General features: G+C 32.0%; 1 protein-coding gene across 1 annotated transcript; it reads right to left on the reverse strand.

Moving 5' to 3' along the window:
* Positions 1–16,393: 16,393 nt before the first annotated feature.
* On the reverse strand, positions 16,394–20,280 carry LOC145585653 (uncharacterized). The gene is made up of 3 exons (XM_081642362.1): positions 17,445–20,280; positions 17,046–17,369; positions 16,394–16,972 (listed from the first exon to the last, which is right to left on the reverse strand). Exons 1-3 carry the CDS (start codon positions 19,700–19,702, stop codon positions 16,891–16,893), a joined length of 2,664 nt encoding a protein of 887 aa, XP_081498488.1. The 5' UTR covers positions 19,703–20,280; the 3' UTR covers positions 16,394–16,890.
* Between the last annotated feature and the right edge of the window lie 224 nt (positions 20,281–20,504).

The following is a 20,504-nucleotide window of genomic DNA, read 5'->3' on the forward strand; positions in this document are numbered from 1 at the left end:
AAGATTAAAAGTATCACTACTTCTATTGTTTCTTCAACTATTACTCACTAGATTAGACTCGTGCGTTACACGATTTGATTAATTTTTATTATTATGCATTAAATAAAGTTTTATAATTTTTGTAAAAAAGAGTGGTAATTTTTTTTATTAGAATAATTAAATTAGTCCCGTGCGATGCACGATTTTAAAATGAAAAATGAATTATAGACTAATTAGCACATGTTGAGAGAAAACAACTACTTTCTCTGTAGTACTTTCTAATTAAATATAAAAATACAATTTCCAAAACTCCATTATTTTCATATTTAATTAGGAAGAATCAATTAAACTATATCATTAACTATTTTTAACAACTACTTGTAAATAATAAAGCGTAATATGCGTAGAAAACCTAAAATTTAAAATTCAATTTGAATTTAATTTTCAAAACAATGATAAATTGGATAGCTCAAAAAGGAAAAAAAAAAACAATATGACATCATCCTTGCATTTTGGCGAGAAAAAATTTAATAAGAGAGTGACACGTAAGCAGTGATGATGTCAGCGGTTATTACTTTAGTAATATTTATAGAAGATGTATAGTAGTGTAGAGATTAAAAAAATAAATTAAATGATGACGTCACTCATTGGAAATGGAGGGGAAATTTTTAATGTTAGAATGACACGTAGAATAATTTAAGGGTTGGATGTCAGTAATGTTTTGTTTTAGTATTAATTAATAGATAATAGATTAATGATTCAGCAAGCATCTCAGAACATGCTCTAGTTCGTTCTCGACATCAAGCTCTCGCTACCACCATAAACTCGACCGGGGGGGGGGGGGAGGGGATGAAATTGACAACTCCATATTAATTAATCGTTGAATAGTTTGCCAATTCATCTATTTCTTCTCCTCTGGCCTCAGTTAAACTTACCTTTGTGGTATTATTGACGATAATCGATCGGCACAACAAATTTCAAACTTAGATTGTTATGTTTTTCTTCAACTCTTCGATTGTTGTACGGAGTAACATATTAGATGAATTCTGTTCAATTAATCTTAATTATTAATTAATGTATTGCAATTTGTATGTTACTCCTGGAGTACCATGCACAAGGTACTCCACGTTTATAAAATTTAAGTTATTTTGATGTTAACTTTTTATTATTTTAATATATATATATATATATATATATATATATATATATATATATATATATGTTATTTTGAAATAAATATATGTTATTTTATATTTGCATTTTTTTTCCATATTCAACATCGATCATTTCAATGTACTCCAAGTTTATAAAATTCATGTTATTTTGATACGAGCTTCTTATTATTTCAATTTGTATATATATATATATATATATATATATATATATATATATATATATATATATATATATATATATATATATGCTATTTTAAAATAAGTACATGTTATTTCATTCTTGCATGTTTTTTTTTTTTTTTATACATGTTGAAGTATATAAGTAAATAACATACTATTGTAGCAAAATAACACAAGATTTAAGCAAAATAACATAAAGTTTAGGCAAAAAAACTCAATCATAATTAGTATGGATACATGATCCATGAGTATATAATACTAACTCACATTATCTATTATCTAGAACTTGATGTATTTGAATGTATTAGTTGATGTATCTATCTTGGCTTCTCAATGTATTAGTAATTGTAGAGCTAAGGTAGTGTGCAAGATTGCGATAATGGAGGTTTGATTTGATAAAATAACAAAAAAAAAAAAAAAAAAAAATGGTGCACTTTGATTTAGAAAAAAGGTTGACTACTTTTAATTGCCCAGATCCATTTATATAAGGAAAGGGAATTGATGTATTTTTAATGTATTTCTAATGTATCTGCAATATGCCATCAATGTATCTCCGGTGTACTTACAATGTACATTGGCTTCTCACATTTCTCACCTTAAACATGCTTCTCACCGGATCCTAACTCCGTTTCTGAAAATTCACTTATTTTATATTTGCACGGTCTTCAATCTGCTTCTTTGACTATTAAGATCTTTTCCATATATAAGTGAAAAGTTATAAAAAGTTGATATTTGGAAAATATAAACTAAGATGAATCTAATAAGATTCTCCATGATAATTTATTTCTTTTGAATAAATCATAAAAGTTGGTCAAAAATATATATATATATATATATATATATATATATATATATATATATATATATATATATATATATATATATATATATATATATATAGTAGGAAACCTTCTTCACGAGGGGAATTCCTAATGCGTCGGAAGAAAGGATGGGAAATAAAGAAGAATTATTACAAGGAAGTATATCAATATATCACTAACTAAATGACCAACATTTGATATCTAGTCCGCTGCTTGATTTGCCTCCCGAAAGATATGACGAATGCTCCAGTTATCGAAATTGTTAAGAAGAGAACAAATGTTTTTAACAATATGATCAATTTACCATGGTGTTGACCAGATACCCTTAACAGAGTTGATTACTAAAAGATTATCACCTTGAATTATAATAATTTTGATCCCACGCTCAAGAGCTAGAAGAATGCCTTTAACAGAGTTGATACTAAAAGAATGCCTTAGTGGTGCCGAGGTTGAAAGCGCGAGCTCCTAAAACTATCCCACTGCTGTCTCTGAGATATATATACAACACACACACACACACACACACACACACACATTTAGTATTTGTTTTTTCTTTTTTATAAAAAATTACTCGTCTTCTTTTTTTCTTTCATGGCTAAGTAAATGTCAATTATTGTAGTTGGTTAAAGCCTTAAGATGGTACGAAGTACCAGAATCAAATTAGATATTGAATCAAGTTTATACTGAGTATAAGTGTTACCTTCGTTTCTAAAAGTTCGGCTCACTCAGTATTCATGGATAAAAATATATAAAATAACTTTAACCACATTTAATTATATGATTTATACAATAGAAATAAATTTGCATGTGTGATCTTATTAAAAACCTTTATTATGAATTTTTGAAATATTAACTTTTTATAATTTTCTTTCACACATAACAAAAATATATTCCATGGTTTAAAGATGTTCATAAAAAATTATGCAAATGCAAAATGAGTTAAACTTTCAAGAATGGAGGAAGTATATCATAAAGAGTAACGAAAGAGGGATAGTATATTTACTCTCTCTTATTCTACTTAACGTTTTCAAAGTCGAAGGGAGTATATCTACTTAACGCTGTCTTATTACACCTAACGTTTTCAAAGTCAAAGGGAGTATATTTACTCTCTTATTCTACTCTCTCTTACTTCTTCTACCTAACGTTTTTAAAGTTGAATATTTACTCTCTCGTATTCTACTTAACTTTTAATATTGTACTTCGTATATCATACGGAGTCACATAATATTATTAATAGAGACTTAGAGTATAGTGCAAATCCTTTAAAAAAAAAAAAAAGGCACACTGCAACTAGAAGGACGAAATTTAAATTTTCAAAGTCGAAAATGTTATTATTACAAGTACGTAGTATAAAATACTCAAACTGTGAAATACTTTGAATCCGCCAAACTTTGCATAATTGCATTGATCTGAAAAGATAAACACGAAAAAACTCTCATCACGTGCCTTTGAATGACCCATTGCAGTCTGCAAGTACGTAAAAAGTATAAAAGATTCTTGCTTTATAAAAAAATATATATATATATATATTTTTTTTTCATTTAATGGTAAGGAGAAGGACCCTAATCGAACTTAACTCTTTTCCACCCTCAAAATGTCTCCGACAAAGATTAAACCTTCAAGCTTAAAGTTAAAAGGTACAATATTTTTCACTAGATCAAGCTTAGCTTAGTATTCATATGGGCATATAGTACATAGGACTATATGAGTATATCATGATGTACCAACTACTCGTATTGTTGTATAAAGTTTAAATAGAGTATACTGTTTTTGTCCAAGCTAAGAATAATTGATTTGCAGTAATTTTGATATTTTTTACAAAGTACTCCCATTGTTTTTTAAAGTGGCCCATAAACACATACGATGATATAAAACTTTGATCAATAATTTGTTTAATTATCAATACAAATGAATTATTATAATTGAGACAATTCAACAAGTATGTACCCATAACACTTTTTTCTTCTTTAAAAAATAAAATGATATGATTAGATCAAATTAGACCAAATCATATCTTAACTTTTTTTTTTAATTTTATTTGTGTGCATTTATTTATTTTTTTATTTTCATATTTGAAAATTACATATTAATGCAGATACAATAGCATCTCGTTTGATGTTCTTTTATCTTACAAATTATTGTATATGTACTAATTAGGATAAAGATTAGTTAGATCAAAAAAATCAGATTAGAGTAGACTAGATCAAACCAGATAATTAGATCATGTGAATTGAACTTAACCAAATTGAATTAGAAAAACTGTAAGGGTCATGGTCTAGTCAAGTTCCTTCTGATTGATTACCTTACCAAAAATTGTCATGCATTATTTTTTATAAGTGTTAAATCTTAGTCCCTTAGTTTTTAAATAGTTGCTCCACTTTACATTTTCGGGCGTTTTTAATACTTGCTCTATTTCCTTATTTGGAAAGTTTTTACTACAATATTTAATCCATTTCTCTCAACTAGTGAATCCAATCTAAATCATACTTCCTCCGAATCTTTTTAGTTGACGCATTCAATTTAGACATGCGTGTTAAAGAAATTAAAGGAGAGAGAAAGAGAGAGCAAATAGGGTACATTAAAAAAAAAGAGTATAAAACTTATTCAAAAAGACAACGTGTCAACTAAAAATAAACTTCCTAAAAAGGAATACATATCAACTAAAAAAACAGAGGTAAGTATATTTTATTAATTTCTTATTCTTTCTCATCCAATTCTCCCAATTACTTTACTTTTTATATTTTTTATTTTTCTCATTTATTCCACTACCTCTATATTTTATTATTTTTTCAATTTAAGCTCAAATTCCGCGCATAAAAAAATGAAACAACTATTTAAAAACGGAGAGAGTAATTCATCACCACCCATTGGTCCTCTCAGTAGTATTTAATCTGCAAAGTATCTCATATTTTCTCCAAACTTAATCCTCAATATCTAAAAACTTCGTAGTCAATTATATTAGTCTCCCTCGTTGCTACGTTCAACTTCGATTTTTTCATCGTTGGTTAGCCTTTATTCTCTTGTTCTTATTCATTCATTGCTACAAATTTACTTGTTTTTAAAGTTTAAGTGTATTGTAGTAAGTTGGGGTATAAGGGTTAATTAATTGTCTTACTAACCAAGCTTTGAAACTCGATCTAAAACTGTATAAAAGAATTGTCATTTTTTATTTTTGATTTGTGTACTGCTTAGAATATTTACATAACAATATTATATCTAGGTTATTTATAGTCACTCCATATTATATTATTCCCTCCATTTTTTGATATGGTATACTATACTCATTCCATTTTTGTAAAAACGGACGTATTAATGTTGTCTTATACGTCAACCGTTGATCAAGGTATGAACTAAATCAATCAACAATAATTTTAGTGTTATATTTCTATTTTTGACACACTATTAATTACATTTAACAACCTGCATTGTTTTCTCATATTATCGCTCTCTTAGAGAGTGAGGAATAGCTAAACTGATTAAAGCTTCCCTCTCAAATTCAGGTGATCCTGAATTGATTCTCATTGGTCTATCTGAAAATGGCTTAAACTCATTGCATGCAGGAAAATGGACACCGACCTAGTTCCACAGTTTTACCAACCAGAAACAATGGAACAAGTCGTTGCATCCTTTGATGAACAACTAGCTGGTGTACTACTCGGCGATGACGACTTCTCTTATCCTCTCTCAGTCGAGAGCAACACTTTTTATCCTCAGTGGGATATTGGTTCCGACCTCCTCCTCGACCAAATCATTACGCCGCCTTGTTATGCTTCCACTATCAACGACGACGACAACAACAACAACAAGAATGAAAGTGTGGAGACTTTGATAGGCTCGGGTGTAGTCGAAGAGCCGAGATGGTTGAAGAAGCGCAAGGATGAGACCGCCGAGAAGCAAGCAGTGAGTAGTGGAGGTAGGCCGAGGAAGAAAAGACAAGCAACCCAAGTGTATGATCACATCTTGGCTGAAAGGAAGCGACGGGAAGTTCTTAGCCATATGTTCATTTCACTCTCATCCATGGTTCCTGGTCTTAAGAAGGTACTCTCTACTCTCTACTCTCTAGTATTACTTTATTTTGTCCAATCCCTTCTCACTCTATTATATTACTATTGGAGTACTTCGTAAGAGTTACAATTTGAATGAATACGTAAGGTAAGACACGTTTTTTACCATTAATTTATCTATTTACTCGTATTAATTAACAATAATAAGATATCATTAAAGTACATTTTAACTGATCGAATAATACCAAGTATGATACTAACAGTATTTTATCTAACTTAGCTTGTTTTACGAATGTTATGCTATTAGTTAGTTTCATGCTTTCATCTATATGTATGGTGTAGTGTACTACTTTCCAATTTTGTGACTTTATGTAATCACTTTTGTTTTCCCTTTTTGATCCTTTACAGATGTGTGATCTTAAATACATGATCCACACAATAGAAAAACTCATGAATAGTACTCTCTTCGTTTTCGTTTTGTCAAAAAAAGAAGTGTAACACTTATTAACATATGACCGGATTTGATAAGTGTAACACTTATTAAAACACGAAGGGAGAACTTATTTCATTTTTCCATGTGCGGAGTTTTAGGAGAAATTGAAAAAACCTCATAAATAAAATATGGATGTAGTAGAGTAGGTGAAAAAATAAAAAATTATAAAATACAAAAGTATTTGAGAGAATTAAAGGAGAGAGTATATGACATTAATAAAATATGATTTATGATGGATCCACTAGGTTTCTAAATAAGGTAATGAAACAAGTATTTAAAAACGACCAAAATGAAAAGTGAAACAAGTATTTAAAAACGAAGAGAATATAAAATAAATAAAACATAGATTGTTAACATTATAAGATTTTAAACTTATTTCTTGTTCTTGTTCTTTTTTTTTTCTTTTAAATGTAACAGTTTGACTTTTACACTATTAATGTGTTTCACTTTGACGAGTTGTACGTAAATAAAAATGTAGTCATGTGAGATTTTGTTAGATTCGTCTCGATTTATACAATAATTTAAATATCAAATGTTTATAATTTTTACATATTGGTTATTAAATATACTAGTATTAACGATTATAAACATCATCGGCAAGAGTTATAAGAGAATTGCTGCAACTATAAAAAAACACAAAGAAAATAATAATAAATAATATTGGGACAATCATTAAAATATATTTATTTGTTTAGCGTTTTCCAATATTAACTCTTACTAAAGACCTGTTCTGATAAACTAAACTGAATTGAACTGAAATTAAGCCGAAGAGAACATGTCCTAAGTGTAACGTTATATGTATATGTATATTTGACAGATGGATAAAACAACGATTTTAGGAGGCGCAATCAAACACATGAAACAACTTCAAGAGAAAGTAAAGCAACTTGAAGTGGCTGCTGCTCAACTTAATATTACCAAGTCCATGGTGGTGATTAAGAAATATAAATTGCCATCAATGAACGATGACAATGACGACGATGATGAAAATGGTTCTTACTCTACTCTTGTCGACAGCATTAGTGCTAGTGGTGGCAGTGGCAGTGGCAGTGGCAGTGGCAGTGGTGGCTTCAGTGGCAATGATGGTAGTAACAACAATAATGGAGAAAATCTTATTAATAAGAATTCACTCCTAGAAATCGAAGTTAAGATATCAGATAATACCCTTCTCTTAAAAGTTTACTGTGAAAAACGTAAAGATATTATATCTGAGTTGATTGCAGTAGTGGGCAGGCATGAGTTGAGCATTACTAATTGCGGTGTCGTACCATTTGGAAACTTGACCCTAGACATTACCATTGTTGCAAAGGTATTTCTCCTTCTTATCTTTAAGAAAAATCTCTTTTAGAATGAGTTTGGTGAGATTCGACTACTAATCTCAGGCCTGAAAGTCTGAAAAATTATCCAACTACTTTAGCCTCTTATTTTAAACATTAAATGATCAGTGTGGACCTAGTAGTAAAGTGATAATCAAAAATATATGCAAGTATGACATACTCCATCAATTTTCACACTTTCAATAATAAGGCCTTAATGTCGTGGTTTGTTTCATTATTTTTAAATACTTTAAAAAAGTTAAGTCAAAAGTTAATAATTGGGTCCCTTAAACCAAAAAAAAAAAAAGGGTTTAATCATTGGGTAAATTAAGTATGGAAATTTTTATACTTCCTTCGTCTCTTTATTTTTGCCCCATTGTCAATAAGAATTAATATAGTCATGAGTGGTTTTATTAGATTCGTCTAATTGTATATTTTATTAATATCATGTTTTAATATTTTTTACGTGTATGAAAATAGAGATATAAACGTTTTAAACTTTTAATACGTACATAGTCAAATAGGACAATAAAATAGAGACATAAAAAGTACTCAGTACTGGAGTAAATTTTTTCACTCGCGTTACACAATTAAACTTTGTTTGATTTCCTGCTTTGATTTATGCAGATGAAAGAAGGCTTTAGCAACAATGTGAAAGGTTTTGTCAGGAGTCTTCGCTCTGCCCTAGAATCGACTAGTCCCCAATGCCAAGTATCAGAAATTCAGAATGAAGATCGGGATGCATAGCTTGATAAAGTTGGTTCGTCTTTTAAGTATTCCAGGGATGGGCCAACATACCCAGGTCATGGCCCGCCTTATTATGCCCATAAATTCTTAATGTCAATTGAAGCATTTAAAAAAAAAAAAACAAACGGAGAGTGTACTCTGTATTAAATTGTTGTCTTTGTTAAATACAAATTAATTGATCGATTTGGTTTCATTTATCCCCGGATGTTAAGCATGAAGAAGATCGTGAATAATATCTTAGCACTTGCTTGCTCGTCGTAAATTAGTACTACCTCCATTAATGGTTATCTGCAACTTTAACCTATTATTTGTAAGATATAAAAAAAAAAAACAAAAATTACAGATTACCAAGGTAGTATTATGTTCAAAATAAGACATAGGATGACAATGCTAGCATTATGGATAAGTGGATTCAAGCTAAGACTGTTTAGGGTTTAGTTTGTTTATATACTCCCTCCGTTTTTAAATACTTGCTCCACTTTTCATTTGCGACCGTTTTTAAATACTTGCTCAATTTCATTATTTGGAAAACTTTTATAATCTCACTTAATGGACCCAATATAAGTCAAATTTTATTAATTTCATAGTCTTTCTCTTTCAATTCTCTCCACTAGTTTTGCTTTTTACAAATTCCACGCATGAAAAAGTGGAGTAAATATTTGAAAATGGAGGGAGTATCATGCTAGAAGAACAGGCTTTTATATCATTATTTTTCTTTGGCAAACATAAGGACATTGTCGTGACCTCAATGATCGATTGGCCTGGCCTTTGTTATGGTTGATATAGAAACCTATGATTTTGAATGCTCTGTAATCTATGCTGTATATTACTAGTCAAAGCTTTTATTTATCTTCCTTCAATCCTCTAATTATAATTTTAATTGCAACCACTACCTCCGTTATATATTAGTTATAACTTTAGAATATTTTATATTTTATAAATAATACCCAAAGTTGCTTGCAACTAGTATATAAAAAAGGTAGTACAATTTATCATCTTTCGACCCCTGCAACTTTAATTTCTCCAATATTCCAATGTTGGAATTGATTAGGTTAGATATTTACCTTCCCTCGAAAAAAAAAAAGAAGATATTTACCTATTTACTTTTTCTATAAAAGAAATTGCCTTCACAAAAACAGAAACTAGGTTGACATATTGGGCCATTGTGAACAATTTTTGAACCAAGTGTGTTGGTTAGGATTTCGACCTGCCCTTTGAATGGGCTTTTATTTTTGATCCAACAGATAACAAAATGCTACTCCCACCGTTTCTTAATAATCGCAACACTTTTTATTTTCATTCATTTCTTAATAATTGCAACACTTTCTTACGAAGCATTTAACAAGAGCCCACTAATGTTTTACTATTTCTCTCTCTTACCAACCCCACTTATACTACTTGTTTTATTATTTTTCTCTCCTATTTACAATTAAATATATCACTACTAACTATACTTTATATTATAAAATTCCCATTTTAGACTCTATTATGTGATTTTCCTAAAATTTTTTACACACCCTACTATTGCGATTATTACGAAACGAAGGGAGTATTAATAGTCTATTGAAATTCAAAACAGTTTCACTTTACATCTAATTTTCAAGCTCGACTTTTGATTTTGCTTACTTTGTTATTTTAATACTCAACTTGTTTGGCTGAAAGATATTTCCCTTGGATTTCCTAAAAAAAAAAAAAATCCCTTGGAAATGAAAATTCCTAGACAATAGATAAAATATGTTGTGTTTGGTTAGAAATTTCCTAGGAAATAAAATTTTCAAGTGAAATATAAATTCCCACATTGCATGGAAAATAACTCACTAAACCCTCCTGCATAAGTGAATTCCTACAATGCAAAGGAAGCTACGTAATACTAATTCTCATGATGTCAACCAAACACTTTTACACAAATTTTATCTAATTAGCGAGGGAAAAAAACTTTCCATGGTATATATGATTTCATGTGGGAATTTAGGGCCTATTCACTTCAGCTTAATTTCCGTTCAGCTCTTAATTTCCTTTTCTCATAAAATACTCATTTCAGTTCAGTTTATCTCCAATCAGTTCAGTTCCAATCAGTTCAGTTCTGTTCCTAAAATATTCATTTCAGTTCATTTCAGCTCCAATTAGTTCAATTCAGCTCCAATCAGTTCAGTAAATGTGAACATACCCTTATTCCCATGTTGAACCAAACAAGCACTTAGAATATTGACCTATTTCATTTGATGTGGATAATGCTTGTCAAGACATTATTCTAATTAAATACTTCGTACTCCGTGATACCTTTTATTATACACTCCATATTTTTTTTATAAGATAATACCTTTTTATCATTAATATGCAAATACTTGTACCAATTATGTGTTTGTGCAATGGTCATTGTGGCTGCAATTGGTAGAAAAGATCGCGTGTTCGATCCTACACAATAACAATTGGGAAGGAATTGAAACATAGGTAACCATCCAATCCAAAAGTGAGTGAAACACAAAAGAAAAAAAAATGTAAATATTTGTGTAAAACAAAATTGATATTGAAACTATTAACACATTGACAACATTTTAAACTCAAATCACCAAATATGTTATGATAGATATTATATTTTGTCTTCTTTTGATAATTCCTTCAATGCCTCAAAATAACTCTAGCTCTACTCGATATTTTTCATCGAAAATACTCAAAATATACGAGTAACATGACTATACCAATTGGCAATTGCTTATAGTTTATTTTCAGTGCAGGTATTAGTTTATTACTCTTTTTATGTCATAATACATGACACAGTTAATATTGCACATATGTTAATACTAGTTTGACTTTAATTTATATAATTAAATATTAATAAAAATTATATTATGAAACTTTATATTAATAATTGTCTAATAATATATTTTATAGTAAAATATATTCTTAATACTTCGTATGTTAGTAAAAAATTATAGTTAAAGTTAATGCATGAATATATACTCCCTCCGTCCCATAATATAATTTCTGTTTTCCTATTTCGGAGATTCAAAATGTTATTTATGTTTCTATTTTTGGATAGTATGTAAAAACCATTATACCTTCACTTTTTAACTTTATTCATTGTAATTCCTAAATTATTCCTGAATTTTGCACATGTCTTGTAATTTTTTTCAATTTCTCTCTCTAATTATTGTCTATAATTGTACATTTTACTTTTATTAATATACTTCATCCACTTTTTCTTCTTATTTTTTAAATACAAAAAACACACACAATAACTATATTATGGGATGAAAGGAGTAATACTAATAAAAATTCGACTTCTCATATTCAAATTAAAGTTGATATTTGTGCCTGTCAAAGAAAAAAAAAAAAATGATATTTGTGGCTTTAAAATCATTTGCACCGCATGACTTGTTCTACGTATTACAGTTTGCAATGAGAAGTTAAAATAAAATGATCGAGATTTTCAACTCATATCTTTTGGATTGACAAGAAAGATAATGGTGCAGATGATATTAGCCACACTACATTCATTTAATTGGAAATATCTGCAAATGGGTTAAACAGTACACGTGAGATCTACAGTGCAAAAAGCTCTACTAGGGATGCTAATTGAGTTGAGCGGCTTGCGAGCAACTCGTACTCGACTCGATCAACGCTTGGTCAAAATTCGACTCAAGTTAGCTCGACTCGAATTCGACTCGACTCGAGATGTGAACGAGCACGAGTTGAGCTAGCTCTAACTCGACTCGATAAACTCGTGAGCAACTCGATAATATAATATTAATATAGAATTTACAAACAAAGTTACTATCTTTAAACAAATTTGACACTTATTAAGCCTTAATTTATATCATAAAAAAAGAAAGAGTAAATTTTTAATAAAATCTATATATAATAAGAAAAACAATATAAATTGAACAAATAAATAAATAAAGGCATATAATAATAGAAGGACCAAAATTTTAACGAGCAAATTGTGAGCTACTCGACTCGACTTGAAACTTTAACGAGCACGAGTCGAGCAGGTTTTATTTGCTCGAAAGTTTAGCGAGCACGAGTTGAGCACATGTAAAAAGTTTTCAAGTTGAGTCGAGCACCCCTCAACTCGTGATCGACTCGCTCGATAAGCACCTCTAAACTCTACCATTTAAAATCCACACAACTCCCTAGAAAAATTCAAATTTTTTTTTTTAAAAAAAAAAAGTGTAAGTGTGTAACACACGGTGAACCATTTATGTGGAAGAATGTAATTTTCCAACAAATACAATAGGAAGGAATAATAAATAAGGTCCCAAATGATGTTCATTAACAAGAATATACTGTATAAAACGTGTTATAATATTTTATTTTTTGAAAAGAGACACAACTTTTGACGTTCGTTCACAAGAATATACGAGTACTGTATAAAACGTGTTACGAGTACAATATTTATTTTTTGAATAGAGACATACAACTTGAAAGATGTCATCGATCATAAGGGCTAATAACGACAACACTACAATCATTTAATTGGAAATAATTGTAAATGGGTTAAAAATAATGTATGTGCGATCTACAATGCAGAAAGCTCAACCACTTGAAAATTATATACAGTACTTTATTCGTCTTAAAATATGTAAGTGTCTCGTGTTTTTGTATAAAAAATGTATTGATTTGTTTGCAATTATATTTTGTTGTGAAAATGAGGCCCTTTACATTAATTATTTTTGTCAATTTTGAGTTTATTTTGGACACTTAAATGCTCTAATGACTCCTAAAACTTTAACGGTATATTTTTCGACATGTAAATCGATGAAATAATTGAATTGGATTGCAATTTACAATTTATTAGTACTTTTGGGCTGTAATTTGCAATTTTTTTTAAATGGCCAAAATTTACAAAATACAAACTTTAAATAGCTGTAATTGACAAATTTTCCCCCTCTTTTTGATGAGTTGTCATCTTTTTTCCAATTCTTTTTTTAACATTAATTTTCAACACTTTTTCTCTCTATCTTTTCAATTATTCCCAACTACTTTATATATATATATATATATATAGAATTTATAACTTTCTTAATTTCCGCATGAAAATCCAAAGAGACATTGTATTATGAGACGAAGATAACTGATTTTTTATTTTTATTTTTTTGAAAAGAGACACAACTCTTAATGACTAAACAAGGCCTTAAATCTGCTTAACTTTTAATTGATAAGAGACACAACTCTTAATGACTAAACAAGGCCTTAGTTCTACTTAACTTCTAATTGAAAAGAGACACAAAATGCAAGACACAACTCACAAGCTGTCAACCTTAACATAACGTCAAAAGGGTTCACAAATCATAATGTCAAAGTTCCAAAAATAGGCCGTTCCAAAAATGGTATATCTATCACTTAAGCCAGTTTAGGTACGGAGTATAAGAAATGGGTGAGAGTAGTTAGCAGAGGGAGATGATACACATACAATTGTTCTATGTGATCCCAATATACATCACCTATAAAAATTCGTCACATCAGCACTACCCAAAAAAATAAGAGGGAACAATTGGGGGGAAACAATTCATCCACTATGGTGCTATATTGCAACTTGAGTGGGAATCTTTTTGGTTGAAATTGTTGGTGCAATGAGCATTAATTACAATAGTATTTTTTTTTTCTAAAAATTTAACCCATAAATATTGGATAATATTTCAACATTTTTACAATTAAAAAAATGCCAGAGAAGATGAACAAACCGCCGGAAAAGATGACAAAATCCACTAACGCCGACGAATTTTCCGGTTAAGTATCAAAATACTTGAATTTGCAAGCTTGTTCAATCCAAGTTAAAGAAAATCGATTTTGTTCAACAATCAATCATGTCTGGCAAGTTTAATTTGTATTTAATTTTTCTTTCATCCACCATATATCTGGGTTTTTCAGATTAGGATCAAAATTCATGTACATAATATAGATTTAGTTAAAATATTTCAAATCAACAGTTTTGTTCGGGCTTTTGTACGCATTTGAGGCCGGTCTCCGTACTCTAATCGTGGAGTCAAATTTCTCAAACCTCGTTGATCTTCTACAAGCAAAATCTGTTGAATGTTGTGCTACTCAAGTGGTCGTGAATGACATTGTAGCCTTGGCTAGGACTTTTAATTACCGTTGCTTTTATTTTGCTCATAGAACTTGTAATAAAGTGGCCCATTCTATGGCCACAAAGTAGCTTTATCTTTTGGGGAGGATTTGATCTAGATGGAGGATGGTCCTCAGGAAGTTGTAATGTCTGCTTTGTCAGACAAAGCTCTCTTTTAATAAATTTGGCTCGGTTTTTGTCAAAAAAATTTAAAATATTTCTTTATATACAATTAATCTTATGTCATTTTTTTCATTTCATCAGCTTTTGACGAAATTCTAAACTTTTGTAGAACTTGATTAATAAATCATATGTCAACAATTATATCTAATAATCTGATATACATGTCGTGATTGTAGTTCTTGTGATGTCCCTGTCTCATCCAATGTTTGTTATTTTTTAAGTAACAATAACATTTTCTTTAGTAACTAATAGCTAGATATCAAAATCAATAAAGAAATATTCCTAATTATTTCGTATAATTATATTTATTTGTAAAATAGTAGTGGAAAATTGTTCACCCAGTACATATCCGGCTTTAATTGTTAACAAAGCTATGCTTTCGTTAGATATTGTGTTCGAACATTTCGCCAAACTTGAAACCATGTATGATTATTGGACATAGGCAAAAATATATGCTTAATGAAGGGATCGAACTTGAAACCATGTATGATTGTTGTACTTTTTGTCATCATTGTTAACCAAAATTGCAGAATTATTTACAAATATTGCGAGATTCACCTTGTAACATTTTGCAAATTTATTGTATTGGTCTTTTGTGATATACTAATAAGATCAGTTGTTACAAATTAATATGGTTTTGTTACTAGAAAACACTCAAACATACTAAAATGTCCACATTGTAGTGTTATTTAATAGGTGCATAGTTACCAAATATTGATTTTAAAGATAAATAAAAATGTGTTAGATAGAATAGATGAAAAGAACTTTATGTATTACACAACAAGAAAAGGGCCGTTTTGCGACGGAAATAATTCGTCGCAAACTGGCAAAATTCCGTCGCAAAGTGACTTTGCGACGGATTTCCGTCACAGGCATGGCGTCGCTCGAACTTTCGTAGCAAACAGTCCTTTTGTGACGGAATATCCGTCGCAAAACGAATTGCGACGGATTTTGCGACGGAAAGGTAGTTGTAGCTGAAAACAATATTTGCGACGAAAATTCCGTAGCAAGAGGAATCATTTTGCGACGGAATATTCCGTCACAAATTTTGCGACGGAATGTATTTCCGTCGCAAAATGGATTCTTTTGCGACGGAATAGTCCGTCACAAATTTTGCGACGGAATGTAATTCCGTCGCAAAATGAAGTTTTTTGCGACGGATTATTTTCCGTCGCATGTGTGCGACGGAAAATAATCCGTCGCAAAATACTCCATTTTGCGACGGAATTACATTCCGTCGCAAAGTTATTGTAATTTTAATTTTTTTTTTTTTGTATTTTGTTTTTTTTTCCTGGAACCTGTATTCCTGCAATCCTGTTTAATTTTTTTGTATTTTGTTTTGTTTTCCTGGAACCTGTATTCATGCAATCCTGTTTAATAAAATACGTGCATTTAAAATAATTTCAGTCAAAAAGTCCACGCCCTAACATAATTCAAATATATACAACACGTAGCCGTAACTACCAAGTACGGTACATGATATAATTTTTTAAACTACAATGTCATCCATATACAAAAATCGAAAAATGACACCTAACTAAACACAAGCTGGCTGTCCTTGGCCTGCACCACCACCACCACCACCACCCGGGTCGTTCCTGGGGTCTCGAATCTGAGGCTGAATCGTAGAACAAGTGAAAGGAGTGGTCAATCCTGTAAATCTACTGGCTAACTCCTCTAAGAACTCCTTGTTCTTCCTCTCGATTTCAGCCATCCGTTCTGCCACTCGAGCCTCCACTCGAGCATCGAGCTGTTCCGCCACACGGCTATCGATCTGGCTCTCAATTGCTTCCACCCTCTCATTCAACTCCTTGTGGAAGTTTTCCTGCATTTGAGTTATGACCGACGGTACGTATTGGCTGGAAGAACCCGATCCTCGTCCCCTAGATGTGCCGTAGTACAAGTCAGCACCAACACCAAGACCTCTAACACGACCCTTCGAAGTTTTCCCTCACATGTTCTCTACGCAAATTTGGTCGAGTGCTAAGAATGAAATCCTCAAACTTCCTGTTAGTAAAACGGTAAGATGTTGATCATAATCGTACGACCAATGTAAAAGTAACTGTAAAACTGGGTTTACCTTTCGTATTCACCTAAAATGCCGCTGTTTGATAGGACGAACATGTGGGCACTACCAAGTTCTTTGTCATCTAAATACCTATATTTTCCTCGATTTCGCACACGACCACTGTCCACTGTGAACAATTCAGGAACGACATCGTTGTGGGAGCTGCATTCAACATCGGCATTCACATTTCGACCAAGATCTCGTGTTTTTGTGTCAATTGAATGCTGAAAGTAATTTGAGCAAAAGTTTGCTATCTCCTCAGTAAGGTAAGCATTGCATATTGATCCTTCAACACGAGCCTTATTACCAATTTTCCGTTTCAAATGATTTAGAAACCTGAAATTATATTCAAATAATAGTTTGATGTAGGTAGAAGCATAAAAAGTTCAATGATGTAAGTAATCGGTTTACCTTTCGTACGGATACATCCATCGGTATTGAACAGGGCCACCTAACTTGGCTTCGTACGGTAAATGCACTGGTAAATGCTCCATGGAGTTGAAGAACGCAGGGGGGAAGATCTTCTCAAGCTTGCAAATAATCTCAGCAATATTCCTCTCAAGTCGCTCCATGTCACTAACTGTGATTGTGTAGCAACACAAATCACGAAAGAATTGACTAATCTCTGTAATTGCATTCCAAACATGGACAGGTAGTAGTTCTCTGAGAGCAACCGGTAATAACCTTTCCATGAAGACGTGGCAGTCATGACTTTTCATTCCATGTAGCTTGCCCGCTTGCAAATCAACACATCTATTCAGGTTGGATGCATACCCATCCGGGAACCGCAGTTGACCAACCCATTCACACAAAACCTTTCTTTGAGCCCTGTCAAGAGCGAATGGGGCCTTCGGCATAACCTCCTTGCCTTTATCATCCTCATAAGCATGGAGTTGCGGTCGTTTACAATATTTCGCAATGTCTTTTCTAGCCGAGGTTGTGTCACAAGTTTTCTTTTTCACATCCATTACAGTGTGAATTAACTGATCAAAGAAGTTCTTCTCAATATGCATGACATCTAAGTTGTGACGGATGAGAAGGTCCTTCCAATATGGAAGATCCCATAGGCTACTTTGTTTAAACCAACCCTTTTTAGCTTTTTTCAGACGCTTCAGTGCTTTTGGCCCATCAGTGGCCTTCGGCATGTTCTTCACACAATCCCACAATTCCTCTCCTGACATGATGTGTGGAGGTAAATCTTTGTCAACTCTGTTTTTACAAAAGGCTGTTCGGCTCGTTCTGAAAGGGTGATCTGCGGGAAGAAACTGTCGATGACAATCAAACCACGTTACTTTGCCACCGTGATCCAGCCAGAATGCCTTGGTTTTGTCCATGCAGTAGGGGCAAGCCTTCTTACCAGATGTGGACCACCCAGACAGCATACCATAAGCAGGGAAATCGCTAATAGTCCATAGGACAGCTGCTCGAAGGTTGAAATTCTGTTTCCTTGATATGTCGTATGTATTTGCTCCCACTTCCCATAATTGTTTCAACTCTTCTATTAGTGGTTGCATATACACATCTAAGTTCCCTTTTGGGTTTTTGGGACCAGGAACTAGCAAAGATAGGAACATGAATTGTCTTTTCATACACATTGAGGGGGGCAAGTTATACGGCGTCAGAATGACAGGCCAACAGGAATATTGACCCCCAAACTTACCATGAGGAGCAAAACCATCTGTGCACATTCCAAGGCGAACATTACGAGGTTCATAGGCGAACTCTGGATAACAATTGTCCAGATGTTTCCAAGCTTCACTATCGCTAGGGTGTGCCATTGTGCCTTGTACTCGTGGATTTTTCGCATGCCAAGTCATTTCCTCAGAAATGTTCTTTGTTGCAAACAGTCTTTGCAACCTAGGGGTGATAGGGAAATAGGTCAGAACATTCACAGGAACAACCCTCCCTTTTGAAGTCTTCTTGTACCGCTCACTACCACATACCCTGCATGTAGACAACTCAGCATCTTCCTTCCAGAACAACATACAGCCTTTTGGACATGCGTGGATCTTTTTATGAGGCAACTCCAACCCCTTAACAATCTTCTTCACTTCGTAGAATGTGTCTCCCATGTGGTTGTTGTTAGGAATTGCTTCACTCATCAACGAAGCAAACCCATCAACACACCTGTGAGGCAAGTTATACTCACATTTCAGGCTCGTTATTCTAGATGCCATCTCTAACACAGACATTGAACTCCCTTCATATAACGGTTGTTCAGATGCCGTCAGTAAATCAAGAAACTGCTTTGCCTGTGCATTAGGCTCCTCCTCAACACTCGGCTCTTCGGTAGCCGAATGATCTGCATTATGACCAAGAGCATCCTCAACCATTTCACGATACTCATTAGAATGTCCTTCGGAGGTTCCTGGAAACCCTTCTCCATGATTCATCCACACATGATAGTTAGGTAAGAACCCCTTCTTATACAAATGAACTTGAACATCATCCGAAGATAGAATTTTCTTATTCTTGCATTTCACACAAGGACACCTAATCTCCTCGGGGTCACTACTCTCAGGATGATCTTTGCAATACTGAATGAATTCCTTAACCCCTTTCACGAATCTAGGATCAATAGAATTCCGCCCACACAACCTCTCATACATCCAGCTACGCTCTGTTCGTTTCATTGTCACAACTTCTACACAACTCACGCATATAATCATATCAGTCACAAACAATAGTAGCAAAGTATCAAGCTAAGTTCTTTTCTTCATAAAATCAAACCTACATGAGGTTTTAGATGACATATATCCAGGGGTCCTTACCACTCCAACCTAACCCATCCTTGGACATCTTATCTCACTAGTGAATGTATGCCTAGTTTTCAATTCTATAGAAAATCCGACAGCATATCCCTACAGTTCTCCAAGTACACGATGTAGGTAATTAAACACACCAACATATGTACCCAGAAAACATTGTAGAGAAATGAGACGCCAAGATATTCCATAGAATCAAAAACATTGCATACATTCACCACCTAAAGTGAGATTAAACGTCAAAGGACAGTCCCAACCGGGGACTATTCAAGACATACTCCTAATGTGTATGTCTTGAACGGGTATCTAGGAATAAGAAGATGCAAATGCTTTCAAATCTTAGTGAACATATATAATTAACATACATACCATAATTGTTTAATTTAAACAAGTTTAAAGCAAGTGATGAAACACATATAATTAACACACAATTACCCACATTCAAATAAACATACATACACTAACATGTATTTTTAAATTAACATATATTTTAAACTAATCTAACATATATTTTAAACTAATCTAACATATATTTTAAACTAAACTAACATACATTATAAACTAACTAACATATATTTTAAACTAAAATAACATACATTATAAACTAATCTAACATATATTTTAAACTAAACTAACATACATTAAACTAATTCTAACATTGCAATATATCTTAAAAATTAAACTAATTCTAACATTGCAATATAAA

Source organism: Chenopodium album, chromosome 16 (genome assembly GCF_948465745.1).
Source record: "Chenopodium album chromosome 16, dcCheAlbu1.1, whole genome shotgun sequence".
NCBI lineage: Eukaryota > Viridiplantae > Streptophyta > Magnoliopsida > Caryophyllales > Amaranthaceae > Chenopodium > Chenopodium album.